At 39.8% G+C, this 24,754-nt stretch overlaps 1 protein-coding gene across 6 annotated transcripts in view; it reads left to right on the top strand.

The window, feature by feature from the left end:
• The first annotated feature begins 6,149 nt into the window (after positions 1–6,149).
• LOC143161194 (serine/threonine-protein kinase TNNI3K) overlaps positions 6,150–24,754 on the top strand; it is a 100,330-nt gene continuing 81,725 nt past the window's right edge. For 5 of the 6 annotated variants that reach the window (XM_076339906.1, XM_076339905.1, XM_076339902.1 and 2 more), the window contains exons 1-5: positions 6,150–6,240; positions 6,852–6,960; positions 12,635–12,720; positions 14,281–14,378; positions 17,885–17,995. In XM_076339906.1, coding sequence (XP_076196021.1) covers positions 6,201–6,240; positions 6,852–6,960; positions 12,635–12,720; positions 14,281–14,378; positions 17,885–17,995 — 444 coding nt within the window. In that variant the 5' untranslated portion in view covers positions 6,150–6,200. The remainder of the gene's footprint in view (positions 6,241–6,851; positions 6,961–12,634; positions 12,721–14,280; positions 14,379–17,884; positions 17,996–24,754) is intronic. The other variant, XM_076339907.1, reaches the window with a different exon arrangement.

The raw sequence follows: 24,754 nt of genomic DNA, 5'->3' as shown, positions 1-24,754 counted from the left end.
CATTTCTTCGGCTTTGGAGTCTGTCCTGGTTCTGTTTCTGTCATAGTTTGCTTGGTCTGGATGGAAGAAAAGTCTTGTTCTTCAGGCCACAAGGAGTGCCAAAACTTATTTTGTCAATTCCAGATTTTTTTCCTGGCATTTCACTCCCCGCTGTGAGTCATCACCCCTCAGCTCACCTCTGCTGGAGTGTCCCACTTCTTCAAGCGATTTTCCACTAAGCTTGTAACTGCCCTTAGAGCTGCTGGATCCCACCTCTGGCTACAGTCACAGTATGGGAGCCTCACCTCTCCTTCCATCACAGGGCCTCACCTCACAGTGCCACACCTCTCCTCCTGTCACTGCGCCCCGCCTCACCGCTCGGCACCTCTCCTCCTGTCGCTGTGCCTCATTGCACTGCACCTTGCCTCACACCATCTCAGCGCATCTCTTCTCGCCTCACTGTGTCTCACAAGGCCTCTCCTCACCTCACCTTGTCTCACCACTCCTCGCCTCACTGCTCTGTGGCTTGCCTCATATCATCCCACCATGTATCTCGCCTCGCTGCTCTGCCCCGCCTCGCCTCCGCTCACAGTGCCTCTCCTCAGCTTACAGCACCTGGCCTCAGTGCTTTTGTGCCTCGTCTCAGCACGCCTCACCTCGCCACTCTTCACATCACCTTTAGGCTCCTTCCTTTGCCTCGCATCACCTTGCCTCTCCTTTAGCTGCGGTTGAAAGCCTTTTCCCTCCTTTCCTCCCTGCAGGCAACGCCACATCAGCTGAGGGAGTGGGACAGAGGCGCTGCCCATGGCACGTGGAGCTGGCGCTGCCCATGGCACGTGGGGCTGGCACAGCCACACTTGGGATTTCTCCCAGAGACAGTGGGAGCTGCGGCACCAAAGCCAGCCAGAAAAGGGGGGCTCCTGAGCCAAGGAGCTATCACAGGCCTGTTTCAGGACATCCTGTGATTTTTACCTAAACTGACAAACTTCCAGTTTGGATTGTACCGTGCATCCAAGCCCCAAAGTGACAGCAGGCTGAAGCCAAGCCCTTCTGAAGCCCTAATATGCATGGAGCAGCTGAGTCACTGCCATGGCGAGTCCCCCACCACAGTCAGGGTACCGTCAGCTCCTCCGCAGTACCCTGCCTCTCCCTTCAGCTAGCCCAGGCTGGGCGGGTAGCGTTGGTATCAGCCTTAGCTGCTCCATGGGGATAAGCCTGGTGAGGGCTGAGAAGCATGCAGAAATCAAGCCACAAGGTCCATCCTGGCATGTTCAGGGACTTGGAGGGGAGAAGGTTACATTTTTACAGCCTTGACCGTAAGGGTTTCTTTTGTACATCTCAAGACTTTTACAAAAAAGGACATTATTATTTACTGTTTTTATTATCACTCCAGTGAAAACTGAAGTGCTTTTACCCAGACCATGGAATAATAGAATTATAGAGTGGTTTGGGTTGGAAGGGACCTTAAAGATCATCTAGTTCCAACCCCCCTGCCATGGGCAGGGACACCTTCCACTAGACCAGGTTGCTCAAAGCCCCATCCAACCTGGCCTTGAACTTCCAGGGATGGGGCATCCACAACTTCTCTGGGCAACCTATTCCAGTGCCTCACCATCCTCATAGTGAAGAATTTCTTCCTTATATCTAATCTAAATCCACCCTCTTTCAGTTTAAAGCCATTACCCTTTGTCCTGTCACTACATGCCCTTGTAAAAAGTCCCTCTCCAGCTTTCTGAAGTAGGCCCCTTCAGCTACTGGAAGGCTGCTGTAAGGTCTCCCCAGAGCCTTCTCTTCTGCAGGCTGAACAACCCCAGCCCTCTCAGCCTGTCTTCACAGGAGATGTGCTCCAGCCCTCTGATCATCTTCATGGCCCTCCTCTGGACTCGCTCCAACAGGTCCATGTCCTTCTTATGTTTGGGGCCCCAGAGCTGAATGCAGCACTCCAGGTGGGGTCTCATGAGAGCAGAGTAGAGGGGCAGAATCACCTCCCTCGACCTACTGGTCACGCTTCTTTTGATGCAGCCCAGGATACGGTTGGCTTTCTGGGCTGCAAGCACACATTGCTGGCTCATGTTGAGCTTTTCATCAACCAGTGCCCCCAAGTCCTTCTCCTCAGGGCTGTTCTCAATCCATTCTCCGCCCAGCCTGTATTTGTGCTTGGGATTGCCCTGACCCATGTGCAGGACCTTGCACTTGGCCTTGTTGAACCTCGTGAGGTTCGCACGGGCCCACCTCTCAAGCCTGTCAAGGTCCCTCTGAATGGCATCCCTTCCCTCCAGCATGTTGACTGCACCACACAGCTTGGTGTTGTCGGCAAACTTGCCGAGGGTGCACTCAATCCCACTGTCCATGTCGCCGACAAAGATGTTACACAGCGCCGGTCCTAATACTGACCCCTGAGGAACACCACTCATCACTGGTCTCCACTTCGACATCGAGCTGTTGACTGCAACTCTTCGAGTGCGACCATCCAGACAATTCCTTACCCACCGAGTGGTCCATCTGTCAAATCCATGTCTCTCCAATTTAGAGACAAGGATGTTGTGCGGGACAGTGTCAAATGCTTTGCACAAATCCAGGTAGATGACGTCAGTTGCTCTTCCCTTATCCACCAACACTGTGACCCCACCATAGAAGGTCACCAAATTTGTCAGGCACGATTTGCCCTTAGTGAAGCCATGTTGGCTGTCACCAGTCACCTCCTTATTTTCCATGTGCCTTAGCATAGTTTCTAGGAGGATCTGCTCCATGATCTTGCCAGGCACAGAGGTGAGACTGATTGGCCTGTAGTTTCCCAGGTCTTCCTTTTTTCCCTTTTTAAAAATGGGGGTTATGTTTCCCCTTTTCCAGTCAGTGGGAACTTCAGTGGACTGCCACGATTTCTCAAATATGATGGATAGTGGCTTGGCAACTTCATCCACCAGTTCCCTCAGGACCCACGGATAGATCTCATCAGGTCCCATGGACTTGTGTACCTTCAGGTTCCTTAGATGGTCTCAAACCTGATCGTCTTCTACAGTGGGCAGTTCTTCATTCTCCCAGTCCCTGCCTTTGCCTTCTGTGACTTGGGCAGTGTGGCTAGAGCACTTGCTGGTCAAGACCAAGGCAAAAAAGTCATTGAGTACCTCAGCCTTCTCCATATACCGGGTAACCAGGTCTCCTGTTTCCTTCCAGAGAGGGCCCACATTTTCCCTCGTCTTCCTTTTATCCCCGATGTACCTATAGAAGCTTTTCTTGTTGCCCTTGACATCCCTGGCCAGATTTAATTCTATCAGGGCTTTAGCTTTCCTAACCTGATCCCTGGCTGCTCGGACAATTTCTCTGTATTCCTCCCAGGCTACCTGTCTTTGCTTCCACCCTCTGTAGGTGTATCATGTGACACGGTAGTGGAAAAGTGAAAAATCAAGCATGTATCTCCTGCCTTTGGAGATGCCATACGAATGATCCACACAAGACGTACTGTCCCAGGAGGCGGCTGCCCGCCAGCTGGTCTCTGCTGCAGCTGGCAGGTGCTAGCAGCTCCTGTGAACAAACCTGAGCTGCATTCACAGCAGCTGCTGCAGACAAGGTTTGCTGAGGGCAGGCAATGGCACCATGGAGCGCTCCCAGTATTTTCTGTGTCCCTGGCGTGCGAGGCAGCGCTGAGGGCTGCCACGCGGTGAGGGGAGGTGGCTGGAGGCTGGGGGTGCAAGGGGGAGGCGCAGCACTCCTGAAGGCAGAGCTGTTCCAGGTGACGGGTGCTGGTGCAGCTTCCTTCCCGCTCCGCCGCCATGCAGCTGGCACAGGAGTCGTGGAGCAGAGTGCATAATGCAGTACTGCATGCACACGCTTGGTGCAAAGGAGAAGGCTGAGTCTCAGGTGCCTGAGAACTGATAGAACTGAGTTCAGCAACACCTGCAGCAGAGGCTGAGTACATGCTGCGGGAGCGCAAATACTTGCACAAGTGGTGTGCTGCCATGGCGGCCATGACAGCTGCTGAGACACCCTGTGTCAGAGGCAGGAACCTCTGGCTGGCCCAGCTGCAGGCCCTTCTTTCAGAGCAGCTCCTAAAAGTACGGGCTATAAACAAAAAGGCTAATCTAGCTTATTTGACAATCAAAGGTAAAAATCCTAGTATGATTTTTACCTCTGCTGCATGAATAGATCAGAAAATGTTCAGAAAGTTCCCCTGCTATGACAAGACAAAATGCGTGCACGGCTGAGTTCCTGACGTAGCTCAGGCTGCTGAGGGGGCTGTGTGCTGAAGTGAATGTGTCCCGGGCAGGCCTTTTCACCCCAGTACTCTCTAGCGGGTGGGAGAGATGGACAAAACACTTGTCTTTGGCTGCACAGCCACGGCTGCATTTTAGACATTCGAAGAAAAACAAACAGCACTAAGCTAATAAAAGCAGTGGGAGAAGAGGTACCCATCTTGGTGCTGCTTTTCCAGCTCTTCCAGTTGCTTGGCAACTAGCTGTGGAAGATCAGTTACGAGGCTGGTGCCTTTTTGCAAATACTTGGTTGAATATCACAGGGCATATTATCAAAGCAGTTCAAAGTCTTCTGAAATACATCCTTGGTTTTATGTGTAAATCAGTGCAAATAAATGAATGAGCTCGTGCTGTGTCAGGAGCTATCATAGGAGTGCAAGTTTGTTTACAATGGGATGCAGCATGATGAAGATTTTATATATGTGTATTATATTTACATATCTTCTTGCCTGAAATCCTTAACTGAGAAAACTAAGAACTTATACACAGAACAGCTGCCAAGGTCAATCAACACACTATAAATATATAAATATATATTAGAAATATATATGTGTATATATTTATACACATATATGTATACCAAATAAATTAAAAAAAACAATAAAAGGAGGAAAAGAGACACATACACAAACCAGCATGAATCCCATAATTGGCTGGGACAATACGTGTAAAGTAGTCCCATTTGATAGAAAACACAGGGAAATGGGTATGAAAAGGGTAGACAATAGATGAGCAGATCCGTGCTAACCGGATTATTGAGGAGGTTCAGTCTGTGTGAGTGAAAAGCAATGTTATTTTGCTATTAACCAATCTTTCACAGTTCTTAAGCCCAGACTCTTCCAGGAATGCATCTGTGCACACAGTCTAGATTAATTTTGTCATGGTTTGTTTGCATGTATATGCACACACAGGGCCCAGTTTGCTCAGTTCACCCTTCCAGCTAGCCAAATCATGGGGGTTTTACTACATTACTGTGACACTGGGTCCAAGATAAAATACTAACAAACAGGACAAATTAGGTTGAGCACAGGATTTAGTTACGTGTCTATGTAGATCCTGGTCCTCAGCTGTCTTGTACATGGTCTGCTTAGAATACAAACAAAGCAGCTTGATTGTGTCCTCGTTCATTTCTGGAGAAATTCTACCTAGAGCAGGAGCAGCAGCAAAACGACCTCAAGAGTCTCCTCCCTTCTTTGTAAGTCTGTAAGCGGTGACCAGCCCGGCTTCCTCCAGGTCACGTCCTTCATGAGCAGTCTGATCGCCGGTTTAGCCAGCCGAGCTGCTGCTGCTGCCTGTTGGTGCGAGGAGGGTGAATCCTGTGGTGGTTCTGTATGTACCCACGGAAGAACACAAAGTAAACATACTGAACTCCTGACAGCCAGCTCATTTCCTAGTCTAATTCGGTGAGGCTTCCTTGGCATAATAACATGTACAAATATTACCAAACCGCAAAAAGTCAGTACTCTCTGATACAACACAATTTTCACTTCATAACTAAAATACGCAGATGCTCCAAAGCCATCCCGTATATTAGGATGCATTTTAATGTTATGAGCTGAGATCATCTCTGGCCTCTCCAAACTGGGGACCCCCAGCACTCCCTGGGGATCCTGAAAGTATGCTTGGGATTCAGCTTCTTAAATTCCTTTTTCTTTACAAAATTGGTAGCAAGCTGCCAAATTACCCACTTCCCACCAGTTTTAGGTATTCAACAGATGAAAGCAAATGTTTCTGTTGAAATAGACAGTAGATTTTTAAGCAAGCTCATTAGGTACCTTTATTATTTTTTTACAGTTGACAGCACAGACTGTTTTGCTCCGTATCATTGTTGCATGACATTCCATTTGGCACAGGGTTTATTTTTAGCCAGAGACTATCAAAAGCATTTTTCAGTAGGACTGTCACTGCTCTTGAACAAGGAATCATTTTACTGCAGGAACTTTGCTGAAACAAAGAAGATATATTGGACAAATGGGAAATTATAAATCTAGACCAACCCAAACTTGCACTGGTAATTAATGTTGCTTTTTTAAATGCAATATACCATACATCCATCTGCAAGAAGCAAATGATATTTCAGGAAATAACTCATTGCTAGTTTACTTTTGAGTTCAAGGTTAAGGTATTGTACGGCTTAACCCAAATGGCATATATAGTCTGTAAAAGAAGACAAAAAGCTAGTAAACTAAATTTCTCTGTGCAATCGTATAAGATCATATTAACTTAGATTATTGTGGTGATTTAACTCATACTTCATTAGAAAAACCTTTAAACTTCCAACCTTTTTATGCTGTGTGTCTATGCTAAGATTTAGGAAATAAGAACTAACAAACGCAACCTAAGGTTTAAGTTTTCTCTTGTTCAGTTAAAAATATTTCTGATAAGGATTCATATGTATTAGTTGTCTATGAAATCAGTATATATGTGTCTATATTGGTTGCAGCAAGAATGGTTTAATAGCTGTAATATTTTAAACTTTCATACTTTAATAGAAAAATATATGAAACTGTACGATTGGATGTTTAAAAATCAAGTGCTTTGGTTACTGGGACATTATGATTTGAGTTCCTGGGTTTTATACGTTTTGAAGTGTTTTATGAATCAGGGTTTTTTTGTTGTTAGATGAATGGAAGAAGAAAGTTAGTGAATCGTATGCTATAATCATAGAACGATTAGAAGATGACCTGCAAATCAAAGAAAAGGAGCTGGCAGAACTGAAGCATGTTTTTAGGTAAAATGTTCTGGAAACCTGCTTATGAATTTCTTTCAAATGAGTATTTGCTGTCAAACAGTATTTTCAGTTTCAGGTGTTTTCTTATGGAAGGAGTTTCTCACATATGGAATGCATGTTCTTTAATGTCTATTTTTGGGAATATGTCGTTACAGTTCTGGGCCAGAGTCCCACAGCATAGTACCAAAATTAGTGGCTGTTAATTACTGATGCCAATATTTCATAACAAACACCTATATACTTTTGTAAATGAATTAGCTTTAATGGGATGTCTAATTTTGTTGTGTACTTTTCAGTTTTGCTAATGTGTTTCTTCAGACAGGAATATTGCTGAAGTAACAAATTTTGAACAAACACAAAAGCAGATTATCTTCTGAAAGTTGATTTCAAATTCATGATTGTAATCACTTTCTCAGGACAGCACATGCTAACAACCAAGTTCACTCGACCAAGTAACATGCTTACATGTTCATTATCTGAAAAGCTTAAATAGAGAAAACACCCAGCTCACTGACTGTGAATAAGTTAAGTAAATGATCAGGTAAATAATTCCAGACATCAAAACCACTTGAAAAAATAGGGGTTTCTAGTCAGAAATAAATCACAAGCTCAAAAAAGCTAAACTGGTCATATAAATTATTCATCATGCTTACTTTCAGCTAGTATAATTACCACTGTTTGAGCCTGTTAAGTGAAAGACGACACTGGGCTTTCACTGCAGTATGCTGACCCTTTTGGCCATGATCCAGTGTGGTACTTCGATACTTGCCTCATTTTAAGCCTCTTTAGTAGTAAAACCAATTATCTTAACAAATTGGAGCCAGAGTACTCTCTATTTTAGTTAAGCAAGACAACTGAGTATATGGTGAAAGTGCTTAATTCCTGCATTAGGCATATAAGAGAAAAGAAACAACTTTAAGGTTAGCAGACCTTTGGCAGTTCAGCTTATCAGTCTATCTTACTGCCCCATGTAATTCTCGTTAAGATGTCAGCCAGACTCCTCTTCTTAGATAAAGAGCACTGCTTTTTTCCACGGAAGGAGTGGGAATTAATGATACTGGTTACATTGCATTGGAAAGGCTTTTTTTTCAGTCAGGCTTGAGGAATCAGCCAGTGATTTCCGTTCCAAAAGCTGCCTTCACCCATGAGTAATGAAATCAGTCAGATTTTGTGAGTATCTAAAATCCAGATCTGTCCTGTGTAAAAGATCAGTCTTGACTAGATGAAAAACTTTTCTACAGTAGCAGTGGCTATTTTCAGAAGACTTCTCATCTCTGAAGTAGCAGAGGAATTAATAGGGTTTTCTCCCATTATTAAAACAAAACTATTTATTAAAAAACATTAGGGCTGAGAAACTGGGTGCTTGTTGGAAGCTAAGGCAAAGAAGGTAATTTGCCTGATGGAAATGAAATAAGTAGCTGTTAAAGTCCCTGCTCTGAAAGATTTGTCATATCGATAGGACAAAAGTGACAGCGCCTGGCAGAGGAAAAACTGTCAGCATCCCCATTTTACACTCTGGGAACCCATGCACAGATCAAGGGATAAATTGTCCAGTGCCATAGAAAAAAACCAATAGTTGCAATAGTGAAAAGTAAGTTTATAAGTAGCATGACACCTGTCACTTCTTGGATAAAAGTTTTCCCTATTCTATTCCTGTATCTCAGAGCTATTATTGCAATGGTTTCCTAAAAAGACCACCGTAAAAATAAAAAGTCAGAATTTCATTTCCCCAAAATATGTAATTATGTCTTCAGAAAGGAATTAGGAGGACACCTAGATAAAACTGGGCCCTGAGGGTAGTCATTTGAGCTAGTTTTAATTTTCAATATAGGCCTTTTAATTGCAGCTTTTAATATATAAAACTCCTTGCAATATTTTCCCACAAAAACATTAAAATTTCACCAGTTTATAAGAACTCAAATCGTATTAAAATGGAATATCATTAAGAAAAAAACCTGAAACTTTTTATTATTATTTTTCAAATTGGAAGAAGAGGAAAATTTAAGTGTATCGCTAAAATGGTAAAACCTGGATTCTTAACCACACAATAAGTGCTAGGAATATGAATTTTTAATTGAATAAAGACGAAAATTGAAGCAGGAGACATGACTTTACAGCACAATAACATTCTGTGATTTTGAGACTTGCAGAATTCATCCTTCAAACAAAGCAACGCATTCCACCATGCATGCAGTCACTGTAGTGCATCAATACCTACGGTGTGTACAGCCATGCAGACCCAACATGTTACAGCAAAGACAAGTTAACTAAAAGGACTTGTTTCCCACAACCTGAAATTTATTTTTCCCTCGGTTGCCCCTGAAGGAAAACCTGAAGAATAGATGAGCCTTATATCACTATCATTAATCACAGTATGTCAGAGAAGAATTGCATGAAGATAAAACATATTTGAAGAATGAGATTTTATTTTTACTGAGCAAAACATTTTCCACATTAGTAAAGTGGAAGTGGTAGATGAAGGGCTGTCACCGAACAAAGGTAAATGTGACTATAATGTGTGAAAAAAATGTTCCATACAGAAGCAGTTTACATTTAGGACATAAAAAAATGAGATTCCTTAACACGTGATACCCATCTTATAAGGAATGCCTATGAAAATCTAGACTGATGTAAGAATTAATCTCGCTGAGGCACACAGTTTTGGCAAAATAAGTCCAATTCTTGCATTTATAAATAAATACTATGCTCTATTTTTATCAGGCCCATGTCCTTTTCAAACCATGCACTGTTCCTGAACATTATAAAACTCAATAATGACAGCAGGCATTCAGGAGTTTCCGTCAGAGTGGTCTTTCAGATAGAAAAGTATTTTCCAAAAAGCTAGCTTTTATGAGAAAAAAATTGTCAAAATTTCTCACAAGGAAAATAGTTAATTTTTGTGTATTTAATATTTAATTACAATTTATTTAATTTGAGTTAGAATTGCTAAATTATTTACTTACCAGCACGAGACTTTGTACATGTGTAATTCACACCACCATTTTCTTCTGTGGACGGACGTTCTTGGAGACGCACTCCTCCTGTACGGCAGTATGGGTGCTCCTCATTCTGCCCAGTCCCTAAGTGATTGCAGTGGTCATGGCACTGGATGCCTCAGCATGCAGGAGATCCCATCCTGAAGCCCACCCTCTAAAGAACATACTCAGAGCCCAAAGTACAATTTCTGTGGGTTTAATGGGTCACTTTGCAATCTGATAGCTCTCAAACCACTCCACTAAACTGGAAAAGTAACTTTCAAATTCTGGAAGTTAAAATGGTTTCTTTCAAAATAAAACGCAGAAAAATGCAGCGGTTTAACATTTCCAAATTAATTTTGTCACACTTCGTGAAAAAGAGTATGAAAACACAGGTTTTATTCCTGGTTTAGAATGATAACACACATTGAACAAGCAGAATTTCTTTTAGGATAGACTTAACTAAGAGAATTCTATTTAAAGAATAAATTATTGAAATATTTATTGAAAGAAAAGGCCTAAGTGTCACCCTGCTTAACAGGGGCCATCTTGCTAAGGGGAACTTCGCATAGGTTTATATTTTAAAAAGAGAAAGAAATATTAAAACCTTCTTTTTAATTGTAACCGGGTTAAATATGTTTAACAGTGCTACTCACTCAGGATGGATTTAGAGATACACACATCTAAGTGTTCTGCTAAACCATGATCATTGTTATACTGCATGGAAAAAAACCTAAACTTCTATTGACAGGCTGAAATCAGCATTCTCCACAAAAATATTAATTGCTATGTGTATTTAATTTTCAACAAATGTAATTACTTAGAATGTTTGACGGAGCAGTAACAAGTCAATCTGTGCTAAAGGAAACCCATGAGACTCGACAACAAAAGCTAAAATGTTCAAGTATGGTAATCATTTAACAATCTGTAAGTAAAAATAGCGATCATTTTCCTTCACACTTTTCAGAAGCTCTCTTCACTGTTTAAAAAATAAATGTGACACTTCAGACATTCAGGAGTTTTTCAAGTAAAGCTATAATGCATATTTAGATAGGACTTATGACCAGAAGTGGGTATAGCTTTAGTTATGGAGAGGTTACTGCTCTCTCATAATATAATGGGCTATTAACTATGTGAAATAAAGATGTCCAGTCGCAATGCCCACAATCTTATACACAGATACCATTCATGTTTCTTTGTAAAACTAGAAGCATCTTTAGGTTACTATCCATTCCCTTTACTGCCAGCTTTTCTAGCTTTATTTTATGAAGTACTTTATTTTTGAGCTTTGACAGGTGGTGTATGACAGGAAAAGGAGAATGGAAATTAATGAATTATAAAATTGCATAGGTTGTAACATTTTAATGTATGTTCTTTTTTTTTTCGCTAAAAAAGAACAGAGCATTGAATACAAATGTTGAATGTCTTTTTCAATGAGTCAGACTTCATATGGATCCTATTTAAGAGTTATTATGTTAGAACTGTGTTAATAATAATCACTTCATTTTAATTATTCATTTCATCCTTGTGTGGCCTAGAGAGCGCCATGAAATCATTAAGCTATATGAAAATCTAACACCGTACCAAAAATGTGGAAGAAAATTAAACACTAAATTGAGCTTCATTTTGTCAGCATCACAATATGTAAGTGACATTTGGTTGTCAGAATTGTTGAGAATTTTAAGTGCAAACATGCCTTTCCTTAGTAGGATGTGAGTACAAACTGTAATATTTTAATTGTTTATATCAAAACCAGAAATACAAGTTAATGGGAAGTCAAAATGAGGATCTATAACTTATTTTAAAGTTCTGTTTTAATATATCACATTCCAGTGCAATAAACCAAAGCAGAAAAACAGTGCTATAAAATTATACCAGTCTGCTGAACATTACGGGGTCCGTGTTCCTTCTGATGCCTTAACATAACTGTCAGTAATGGGTGTTTTGAGGAAAGGTGAGAGTCCCATCCTGGCACGGCTGCTCCCCAGCCCCACTCCAGCCCCTCCTGTCCTGTCCTCTCAGGTCTCAGACACCCACAGATCTTCTTAGGACTTAGTGCGCTATTAGAACTGCAAATCCTCAGCCAGAAATGTAACTTTTAGAAAGACTGCTTCATTCCTCAAAATGCTTTAGAAACATTTGTCCTTTAATCATTGCCAAATTTTTGTCTGAGCTTTGGTTACCTTTCTTCCGTGTACGTGCTTCTGTAGTGTTTCCATGTATTGGCTGTACAGTGCTTCTATGATCTCATTTGGGGGACATAAACTTACTTTCTGAAAGGCTTTTTCTGGTTATTCTTTTGACTTGACTTGTTTGCCTCTAGTTCTGTGCATGTCCTGCTCATCATACATAGATCTTTAAAATATTTCTTAGTTATTATTACATCAATAAAGAAACTGGTTTTGTGTGGATTATTTATATTTCTAAAGAGTCTTTCCTCTTTTTCCCTCTAATTTAGCTGAATTTAGAATGTATATACTGTGACTGAATAGCAGGATTGTTCAGAAAACAATAAATCTGGACTACTCACTTGATATCAGTAAAGTATTTCTAGATTTACAGAGTGTAAACTGGTATAAATTTAGCCCTGTGTCTCAAAAAAAAATTGTATCGAGGTTTCTTTTTTAAATGTTTTCCAAATGAAAGAAACTGTGCTGAAAGATGAAAACAGTAATCATCTGTAAAATCTCTTTTTTCAGCTCTGATGAAGCCTTCTGCAAAGTCAATTTAAATTACCGCACAGAAAATGGGCTCTCTCTTCTTCATTTATGTTGCATATGTGGGGGTATGTATTTGAAATATGATGTTCTTTAAACATTCTATTTACATGGCTACCGATTTGTTCTGTCTAATAACAGTCAGGAAGATTATATTTTCAGTGAATTTCTTTCTGTGTTGTGCTTGTTGACAGTTGGATAAGCATCCGTAAACATTACTTTAAACTCTGTTGCCAAGGGGGTTGAATCAAGGTACACTGAACCCCATTATAGCTGATTCTTCAGTCCAAGAAAAGTTTTGGTTGATAATGTAGCATGTTTTACTACAGGTGTTCAACTAATTCAAAATTACTTGCTATATGCATTAGTTAATCAATCCATACTCATCTAGTATTGCTCTACATTTCTGTATTCTGTCCATGGTACAGACTTCAGGCTAGGGAGCTAGTTTTAGCAATACTTTGCCATACATACAACATCTATTTTTCTAGTGTAATGAAAATATCTGTATTTTATTTCATGGTGATTAAAAGACAAATAACTCAAATGCTTCAGTGAAAAATATCAGCTGATAGGATTTTTGCAGATAGCAAATCAGAGTACGCAAGAAAAGAGTACAAGATGTCTTCTGGGATGTTCATAAAAACATACTAATGATGGAATTTTCCACTCTGATCCACATTGCTGCTCTGTTACCCACATAGTGAGTCATTAGTTCATGCACACACTTTGCACTTGTTATAAAATTTTCAGCAAAAATTGGCTGAGGGAGGCAAAGAGAATTTTACCCTAAGGTTTCAGCTCTGCAAAGTACTTACTAATAACATGCATAAACAATTTGCTCAATCTTAGTTAGATGCTATCATGAAGGAGGACCTGATCCTGCACTGCTGAAAACTTTACTCTTAATTTCAGAAAGTGCAAGATCATATCCAAAGATGACATCGGTACCTGGTAACATTAGAGCAATTGGTGGGATTGCTGAGAGGAAGTTTAAGACAACATACACTGTTAAATAATTAGGTACGGTATGTGAATACTTGAAGGAGGGAGAGAAGCTATAAGATCCGACATTGTCCTTGATTACTGTCGTAAGTATTCAGAAGGCAGATACATTTTTTGAGATCATCACTGTGCATCAGAAAGCTAAGAGTAAAGCTACCTGTCCATGCTGACATTCATTAGCATCCCTCAAAGCGACTGTCCCTGTAATAATTTTGAGTAGAGAGGGAGAGCAGTGCTTCCATTCTGAAAGGGCAAAGGAGTTAAGTGTCTGAGAAACCAGAGATTCTGGAAGCATCTGCTAGTTTATGGAGTTCTTTGCAGCATGGTCTGGATGCTAAGAGAGGAGTTTGCTTCTTTAGAAGGTCAACTATCCTTAACAAATCCTTATTAAAGTGTGAACAAACAGTGAGCCAGTACATGGCCAGATCTGCAACTGTCCCCGTGGATAAGGGTATGGTGCCAAATTCCATTTTGAGGTTTCACAGGATATATTTTATGGCTTGCCTCAGGTCGGCAGATGAGCTACCTATTTCTCTTTGCTTTCAAACTCACACAGAAGTTTCTTACTTCATCTGCATCCTATTTTCTGTAAAAGACTTTGTTTTCCAATTTTCTTTCTAAAGGTAACAAATCACATATTAGAACTCTTATGCTAAAAGGACTGCGCCCATCCAGATTAACAAGAAATGGATTTACAGCTCTGCACTTGGCAGCTTATAAGGTAAATTATTTTGAATAGAATTAATGAAAAGAAATCAGAACTGAGCAGCTTAGTCTGAACTATCTAGTTGAACTCTCTAGTTGCAACTTCTGGTGAAAATATAAATTTCACATCTATGGTGCATTGGAAAATGACCTATAAAGAGCCCATGCACAGGAAATCAGCATGTGCTTTTGCAATATCAGCCACAAGGATATGATATTGCTTTGGAAATATTGATTAAATCATGCAATGCAACTCAAGATAGAAGAGTGTTCTTTTTATTTTTATAGCTATTAATAGAAACAATCTCAAAGGACTTTATTTTACAATTTCTCTCTTTTTTGCTTCTTTTTCATTGTTCCTCCTCAAGTTCCACATTCAGTTTCAATATTAATTTTCTTCACTATTATATTTATCTTTTAAGACTCAACAATAACAATAGCAAGGAATAAAGTGAACAAAGACAGCATTTTCCTAAAGAATTGTTATGATTCTTATTTTGAGATGAAGCATCTTAGAAACTTAATCCATGTATAGGCTAGCCCCTATAGCACTTAGCTTTTTAGAGGGAACTCAGATCAAATTTAGGAGTTTATAGTCCAGACTGTAATGTTCAACCCTTATATGTCCCGTAGGTGCCACAAAGTCGTAACAGCCTCTATTTCTTCTGCAAAGCTCGCATGGCAGATACCATTCTGATTTGCTGTATGTTCAAAGCTGACAGAAGGTTAAGTAGGTTGGCACCCGTGTGCCACTCTTGATCCATAAGTGGTGTTCCTCACTCTGTTACAAGAGGACACAGATGTGGTAGATGATCTTTAACCCAAATGCCCAATTCCAAATGCAGCAGGAATCATCACAGTCACAGTCATTCTCCTTCAAAAGCCGACCTGTGGAAGAGGAGATGGTTTGCCTTCTATTAGGTAATAATCTGATAATTAGAATATCTGTCCAGAGAGAAGACCAAAGCCTCTCTTGGAGAGAATTCAAACTCATGTTGCCAATCAGTAAGCTATGGCTGTCCTGGAGTGAGCATGCAATCAGCTTTCCCATGGAAATGAACGGGAGGGTCATTAAAAGAGTGAGAGTGAAGGGAAAGCCTGACATAGGTTGAGTAATGACAGTATTGCCTGGGACACATGGCATACAGTCACCAGTATTATTTGTGCAAGGAAGACACTGAACCGCCAAGGTAGCAATGTTTTAGCTGTTGTAGAGGCGGGTAGGAGTGGAAAGAAAGAAGAGATGCAAGCAGCAGCTTTTGTAATTTTGTCTGAAGTTGGGAAGAAAGACGCGCCCTTACTTCCAATGTTTGCTATGGACAAGCTAAGCCAATTTCCTGCTCCAAATGCTGGATTTCGTTAATCCCATCACTGGAACTCTGAACTTGGCCCAGGTGTGTAAAGGGGTGGTTATTAAATAGGCTGAAGACTCAATGATGGAGCCGGATACCTAAAAGTTACGATATGCTGTGGATGCCATGGATGCCTTATGCTCTGCATCTCCATGGCTTAACTCTGTATATTTGCACCGTAAGCTACCTTCCTCTCCCAGTTACTATAATATGCGCACTTGCTGTATCTTGCATTATGTCTTGGAATTCCTATGTTAGTTTAATTTTACAACCACTGGTACCAATTAGCTATGCAAGCTGTAAAGTGATGACAATAGTCAAATCTTATACATCATGGGATGAAGTGATGGTTTACAGCAATCATAAAAGAAACTTTCCCCCATGCACAATGTTGCATAATTAGCCAATTGCCTTGGAAGAATTTCTCTGCCTTTCTTTAATGTCAATCTCAGTGAATGGTTTCCAATTAATAATTTAGTTGAAGATAAAAACTCCTTTGTTTAAAAGGACCTTTATAACATATTTCTAGGGTGTTTTCATTACTGGGGAATAGTTTCACTTTGCTATCAAATCTTGTTTTGTCTGTTTTCCCTGCACTGTAAAGTTGATATATCTCTTGCATCCACTTAGGCAAAAAACTGTATCAGCAACTTACTTAATCACTCAAGTGATGTGATACAATATCCAATATCTTTTTCAGGTTGCACAAAGATAAGTAAACTATTGAGAATTTTGGGATCTAAAATAAAATGCAATATAACATTTCTCCCCTAAGTGACATTTTGAGACTTTAAGATTTACCATGACTTACCCAACAACAGCTTTTGTTGTATTATAGTTCTTTTCTAAGTAAAATATGAAGGACCCCAGAGATACCTCAGAAACAATGAAGCAATGTATGTTGAGACAGGGCAACTTCTTGTGAAACCCCTTCACTTCTTCTTATCTATAATCTGAATATTCTGTGGCATTTCATAACAGTGAAACAGAACTAGGAAAACTGGACTGAGTCACTAATTAGAACAGAACATTTCTAGATAGTTCAAACTCATCCTGTCTTCCCAGGCTGCATAATGTCCAATCCATTATGCAACCAAGTACCATGCTTCCTGATCTAAAACTATTTGACAGGAAAAGTGATCTGTCCATTCTTATCAAAGAGAAATTCCTATTATTTCCTGGAAATAGAAAAACCATTTCAGTATGAACAAATGTTAAGCTTTCACAGACACATTTTAACTGCTGCTTCTCTGGCATTGATTCATTCTTGCCCTTCTTTTAGTGTCTACTTCGAAGAGGTATAGAACAATGAGGAAGTTTGGAGCTTTTAGCATCTCTTTTGCCCCTGTGTTGTGTGCATTTCTTCTTAGGAAACAATGAAAATAAATTGGACAAGGCTCACCTCTGGTCTGGATGATGATGGAAGGCAGATCCCCAAGAAGTGAAAATTATGATAGCTCTAGTTGGTGCAGTTAGAAAAAGTGATGGTGAGAAAGATGGCCTAGTTTCTCCTGCGAGTTCTGCCATTGCCCCCAGACAAATCATTTTACTTCTCTGTGTTTAATTTCACTATTTGTAAAGGAGAATTTATTAACAGTCATACTGCCTGGGAATTATGACTCTTAATGTGTTTCTCAAGTTTATTCTTATTACTATCATTTGATAGTGCCTATTGCTGCTGTTATACCTGGAAGAAGTCATAGCAAAAGTTGTGTGCATGACAGGAAAGAAGTGAAACAATATGAAAAATAAGCTCACGGTTCAGAATTTGGCATACATGCTATATATTTATCCTGGAACTCCTCGGGCGCCCTTCTTCTGTGTTAGGTACTGTAGTGTTTTGACATTTAAACAGTTTGTGTGAGCACTTAGTAATGGCTTGGAGACTAAGAGATCTTTAAAGACATCATCAAATCAGAACAGAGACTGTTTTTTAAAGATACAGGCTTTAGTATAGCAAAAGAGAGACTTCTGGCGCCTGGGACAAGTCTTCCCACCACTCCTTTCCTTGCACACTTGTGCTCCTGGGGTCATGGTTAGTCTCTTTTCTTGAAATGCAGCAGCGTAATAGCTAGGGAAGCCTAGACATATACAGCTCTCTTTGGCTCCCTCCCTGTAATTGTTAGAGCTGTGTCCCAGAGATAACATGTTTTAAATGCATACCTTTTAGGACAATGCAGAACTGTTAACAGCACTGCTGCATGGTGGAGCTGACATTCAGCAAGTTGGGTATGGAGCTTTGACAGCCCTTCACATTGCCACAATCGCCGGTCATCATAAGGTATGTTTCTTCTTTTCTGTACAGGGAATTATATAAGTGAGTGCTAATATTAGCAGGTCATTTTATTTTAGATTGATGCCATTCAAAACAACACTCAGTATTGGTTTAGTACCGCTAAATTTTATTTAATTTTTTTTGTACCTTGTGGGAAAATCATATCTGCATATATTTTTCCATTGAACAAACATGCACAAAGGACATAGATCTGTTTGTACATCTCTTACCTTTATATAAATGTCTTTAAAGTCTTGGCAATAAATGGCATTGTTTTCTAAATATCAGAAGTGTTAATGAACAGATACATGAAGAAACACACTCACTCATACATGTCAGGATTTCTGAAACTGGATATGGAGTGAGGCTTCCAAATACTGTCGTTCTGAGTGTGAAGGAAGCACAGCAAAAGAGTTTTATTCCCTCTTCTAGGTGTCACGGGCTCTGCTTCACAGCTCTGTGATTTTTGCTTCAGAGAGGGACAGAGGTTCTCAGTTTAGAGCTATTTTATACTTTGGATTAGTACAAAGAAAACTGTTGTCAGGGTAAGTCATTTGTAGCGTGAATCTCAAACATCCATATTGATAAGTCTCCTATGGGTTAGAGACTTATCACTATGGGGAGCAGAGGAAGGAAGAGAGGGATAAGATTCCCTAGATGCCTATAATTAGGCCTTTCCCTTTCTAGACATGCTGTCTGTCATGAATCTGTTTTCTTATCATTTACCACCTCAGTTCAGTCATTTCACACATCATCTCATTTCTGTCACCTTGGCAACAGCTCACTCAGTGTAATTTATTTATTTTTTTAATCTCTTAAAGTACTGGGTGTGCAAAATTACCTTAGTAATGAAGGGGTTATGACTGTAAATGCACTCATGAATTCAGGTACTTCACTTCTTAATCTCCTTTGGGTCCATTAAGCAAGCAAAGATTTTGTCCTCTGCTTGAGTAGAAGTGTTAACTTATACATAGTGCTGGACTAATTTATGGAGACGGAAACATTAGGATTCTTTAAAGAGAGATAATCAGCAAGAAATGCAAGAAAAAATAACTAAGTACAAAGGAGGAAATATAGATTATATTAATACTTGCCTTTAAGCTGTGAATTTAGTTGTGCATTTAGACTTATAAATTCACTTCAAGTATAAGAGTTTGGCTGGATGACTAGAACAAAACATGTGCGGTTTTCAACAGAATAGAAGAACCTCTATGTATGTACATGGCAAGGATATGCATATAGAAATAGTTACATAGTTATGTATTGAAAGAGAGAAAAGACATTTCTTTTCAAACAGACAGTTTTGTTCAGGAAGTGCTAACTCTTTAGAAATTTTCTGTACTATCTCAAGAAATCTGCCAACATTTAAATACCTGGTCTGAGAAACTATGGGGCTAGCCACTGAAGTTCAGCTGAGGGAAGGTGATACTTCTTCATTTAGACAGTTTAGATTTTCTTTGACTTGTTTCTGTTTAGTCTGAAGAAATTATCAGATCTCTGGGTCAGTAACAATATGCCAGATTTTCTATTTTATTTAGAATTTCAAAGATGCTGATAGATCCCTACTGGAATTTGCAGTCAGGATGTTAATTTCCAATTAAGTTAATTACATATCCGAATTACTTTGAAGCTTTTGAAAACTACACCGGGCACCCTTTGCAAATTTTTGCACTTAATAACTTTGAGTATTTCATCTTGTGTGTTAACTACACGTAGACACGGATAGAGACAGTACCTAAAATCACAGTAGTCATTACAGGGCTCAAAGTTCTTTGGAATCTATGGACACTGATGCAAATAATGGTACCAACAGTAAAGTAGTCACTGGGAGAAACAAGCCGCGCTTTGCAAATCCAGCTCTGAACAGCTTGCATACCAGCACTTTTGCAAGCGCTAGTAAGAACTGTATACCCTCAGTAAATTTTCTACTATAGCTTGGCTGCAAAAGGCTGCCTAATTGTGCGAGTGAAGGAGGCAGAGATTTACTGGAGCAACAGTTTTAGCGCTAGTTAATGTAATGAGTACATGGTAAGTCCCACAAGGGGGCTGTGTCAATGTAAAAGTTCCCCCCATTTCTAATGGAAATATACGTTATGCTGTTTCACCCTCTTAAGGGCTATATATATTTTTTTATATATATATATGTGTGTGTGTATATGTGTGTGTGTGTGTGTGCATGTATACTTTGTCTGCTGGGGACCTTTCCCAGGCTTGTGGGCCATCAAGGGCAACTGAGGATACTGATGAATTTAGCTTTACATTGCCGCCTCCAAACTGGTTCCAAAATGATTTGAATCTGACAGGTATGTTTGCACTTCTTGTTAAAGACACAATGCATAAAGACACCGTTGGTGACAACCTTGCGTTACCTAGAGAGTCTGTGTGTGAAGAAGGTTAAGCTGAAAAAGGTTAAAACAATTTATGGGTGGTCACACCAAGGAACTCAATTAAAAAACTGTTAGCCTTCAGTGTTTCAGTCAGCAACTCCAACAGTGATCAGGGGACAAATCAATCTGTAGCATCTGTTTATGCCAGTGAGTGAGGAAGCATGCTAGCAGGGCAAGCTAACCATTTATATTTTGAAGGTCAGCTCTCCAGGTGGGAGAACAAGGCTCCTCGGTGTGTCTGCGCACAAGCGAGGCTGAGAGCAAGCGGGGATGGAGGTGTTTGCATTGTAGCATTACATCCCTGAGCTCACAGGGCATCGTGACATTCCCTTCAAGTACACATAGAGCTCTTTTTATTAGCTTAATGGACATCCTTCCTTGTGAATCCTATTACTAAAAAACAGATAAGGAACCACCATATCCAATTGTCCTGTGCAAGAATTATAATGGAGATATTAACCAGAGTCTTAACTCTTTAATGATCTTTTTCACTTTTATGGAGTATGTATTTAATATTTCCTCAGTGGGAAATACAAAGTACTCTTCTCTGCATTGGGGTTTCAAGGAATTTTTAAAATGTCTGGGCCTTGTCCTGCAAATGTCAAAGGAAGGTCTGCTATTTGTCTCGTGTCTTTAGCGCCTACTGAGGTTATTGAAAAATAAGGGTGCTCAGCATCCGACAAGGATAAGAAATAACTTATTATGAGTGGTTTTGAAAAGCCCCTTATTTCTTCCTTGGGAATGATCAGATCTTTATCAGAAGTATTCTCCATAATGGAGTGGGAGTCTATATAACTCATTTGGTTCACCTGCTGGTCTGGGGACTGAAGATTTATAGTCCAAGTGAAGGCTTTTTCTTTCCTTCTTTTTATAGCTTTGAAATTTTCAGTCAACTGAGAATATCCTCTGCTAGATTAAATAGCTTATTTTGTCTACAATTTCATGGAAATTCATGGAAATATGGAATAATTTTTTCACCCCCCTAAAAAAAAGAATAAATTTAAGAAAAAGCAAATAGATTTTTGGTCATCTTCCTAATTCCAATAAGATAAATAATTATTTATTTATAAATAATTGTTTATACCATTAAATAAATAAATAACAGAGGTATACACATCAATCCATGCAACACAGTCTTTTACTACAGAAGAGGACCAACTGTATTTAAGAGAAAGATAGAGACAACTGGGGGAAAAATTGCTTTGCTCCCCATTTCCCTGAAGAGTCAGTCTGTGGCTTTTGCTCCATCACCACACCTGAAACCACTAGAGTGATCAGTTCTCTGAAATTAGGATACTGAAGGCCATCAGCATCAATGGGATGTTCCAACTCATTTGAGCCAGTGTGGTGTATAAATATTTCATCTGCTCTGTGATTTAGTGACGTATTTTACTTCACCAAAACTATGCTGTTTGCTTATTTTATGTATTAATGGAAATTGCAGTTCTCAATGGGAAGAATGAAAAATTAATGAAAAATTATAAAATAAGCTGATGACCGTATTAGAAACATCACCAAATAAGTTTAATAAATTTCTCATTGTCTGCTATTTTGAAAATATTAAATGTTTCCAGCCCAGGGAGGTCATTGCTAAATTAATAATGCATGTGCCTCATACACATTTATGTGTTGTCCAGTATTACCACGTTGGAAAACCAGTATCATTGCCTATTTCATTTTGTAAATTAAAGTTGTCATTCGGAGATTACAATACCTACAGATGTGTGAACGGGACTGAGGGTTACAGGCACGGTGAACCAGTGCTACTTAATTTTTGCAACCTGCAAACCTGAGAATCTAAAGTGTGAATGTGTTTGTGACAAGGACCTGTTGGGGAAAAGGGAGTTAGTCCCATCTTACAGATTTTCTACAGTAATAAATCCCTTTTCATTTACAAATCATATGTTACATCAGCATGTTTGTCACCTCCTGTCTTCACTGGAATTTTGCTAGTAATAGGAGTACATTCAAATGATTTAAGAAACCTTGAAAAACTAAATTTATTTGAGCCTATTTAAATGGTTCACAAAGTCCCCATTTTCTTCTTCCATTCCCTGCATTTTATGCTAATGCTGCATCTTCCCAGCCCTTTGTTTTATCTGACACTAATTTTTCAGACCTTTTCAGAATCATTCTAGAACTAGGAATGCAGAAATGGTATTCACACGGCATCAATATACGTGACTACACAAGCTGCAAGATAATGGGCAATCAAAGATTCTACGAATTTGCCTGTCTGAGAATCCGACCAGTGACAAAGAGGACTGGAGCTCACGAGTTTTGAATTCAGTAGCTATTTTTAATAGCTACCAACAAACTGTCCAGACTGAATGAAGTGAAGGAAGCTTTTTACAGCCCACAAATGAGAGCACGAGGTGTTTGGCAAACACAAGAGAAAAAACATTGAGTTGTGGCTCAGTAAAGGAGCTTACATTAACCTGATGATGTGAACTTGTCTGAAAACAGTGACAAACTTTGACAATACTTTTCTCCAGCTGTGCTTTCTTCCCAAGAAAGTCCTGGGCAGAAAATTTGTGTGTGACCCATTTTTAAGCTGGAAGAAGTCAAAGTAAATGCAACATTTTAAAACTATGTTAAATTCACAGTGATCTCTTTGCCCAGAACAGTTACCTTATAGTAATATTGCACAAAAACATTTAAACTATTCTGTGTCTAGCACCTACCAATATCGGCAAAATATAAAAAAAATTGCATTCTTTGGCTAGCCTGTAGCAAAAACCATCCTGTTTACATTTCAAGGAACCAGTACCTGCATCTTTCATTAGTGATTTATCTGTGACCTGTGTTTCATCTGATTGGAACAGCTAAGATAAAAGAACCTGCAAAAGCTTACTGCTGGTCTGATGTCTGTCCTCGTGTCTTACAGAAAAGCACATATTAAATATTCCAGTAGACTTTTTCCTAAGAAAGACAATTAATTGTACATTCATCAGCAAGTTGTATTTAAAACATTCAGAACCCCGTTCAGCAGTTTTTTAGTTCAGTCTGATAGCTTTTGTTCTAAAATTCTTACATATACATGGAGAGTTAGGAGTTGTAAGAATTTAATGCAAAGGCACTTTGCAGGACATGACTGATCATATCTACATTTGCTAAATTGGAGGGAATTAGGCAAATAATTGCCACTAATCGTATTTTTATTTTAATAGTTTATTTAATAAAGAAACTCTGAAAATCATGATAGATTCTTTAGATATTTTAGTGAAAGTCTGTACACAGGCTAGCACTGGTGCAAAGGCCTTAACTGTTGAAGTTGTCTTCTTATTTAAATTTTACCTGCTAAAAAGTCAATAATCATTGATTTTATTTTCTTAGAGGATTTCTCATCCCTTGCCCTTGTCCAAAAGACAAAGTCCTTATGTAGTCTCTCATGTTTTATTTTGTTGACTCCTTCTAACCTTCAGAGCAGCTTAATTAATTGTCTTTGAAGTGAACATAATTGACTTGAATGTTCAAAAAGCTTCTGAATAAACCTTTCATAAGAGAATTTTAAGAAAAATTACAAAGTAAGAGTATTGTTCAAAGTATTCGAAGTATCATTTTGAATTAAAAATTGGTTATGCGAGGAGAAGGGGAGCAGTTGTTTCACTCATTCTCTGGGCTGTGCCACTGTGAACCCAGCCCAGGAAGCTGCCAGACACCTTTGCGGCCAGACCGTCCAGCTGGCTCAAGTTCAGCCTGCTGTCCACCAGGGTCCCGAGGTCCTTTCCAGCAGAGCTGCTCCACAGCCAGGCAGTCCACAGCCTGTGCTGTCGCAATAGAGGATTTTGTGTTTGTCGTTGTTGAACTTCGTATGGGTCATGTTGGTCCATTCCTCCAGCCTGTCTGGGTCCCTCTGGATGGCAGCCCCACCCTCAAGTGTACTGAGGACATAATGTGATGTCCTCTACCAACATGACGAGAGTACCCTCCATTGCTGCCTCCAGGACCATTGCTAAAGGTATTAAACAGGACAGGTCCCAGTATAGACCCCTGTAGTACACAATTTGATATTAGCCTCGAGGCAGAGTACAACTTTTTAACTGCTACCCTCCAAGCCCCATCATCTAACCGTTTTTTCACACACCTAATTTTGCACCCATCCAGACCATAAGATCTCAGCTTTGCTACAAGCATATTTGGGAAACAGTGTTGAAAACCATGCTGAAGTCAAAGTAAATGGCATTCACTGTTCTCCCTTCACCCAAAAATCCAGTCATTTTATCATAGAGGACAATCAGGTTGGTCAGGCAAGACTTACTCTTGGTAAACCTGTGCTGACTGTACCCAGTCACATTGAGCCACTGAGAGGTTAAAGATCTCTCCTCTCTCCCTTCCCTTCCCTTCCCTTCCCTTCCCTTCCCTTCCCTTCCCTTCC

Source organism: Aptenodytes patagonicus, chromosome 5, assembly GCF_965638725.1.
Source record: "Aptenodytes patagonicus chromosome 5, bAptPat1.pri.cur, whole genome shotgun sequence".
NCBI classification, from domain to species: domain Eukaryota; kingdom Metazoa; phylum Chordata; class Aves; order Sphenisciformes; family Spheniscidae; genus Aptenodytes; species Aptenodytes patagonicus.
The sequence above is the reverse complement of the archived record's forward strand: the minus strand, read 5'-3'. Positions and strand labels throughout refer to the sequence as shown.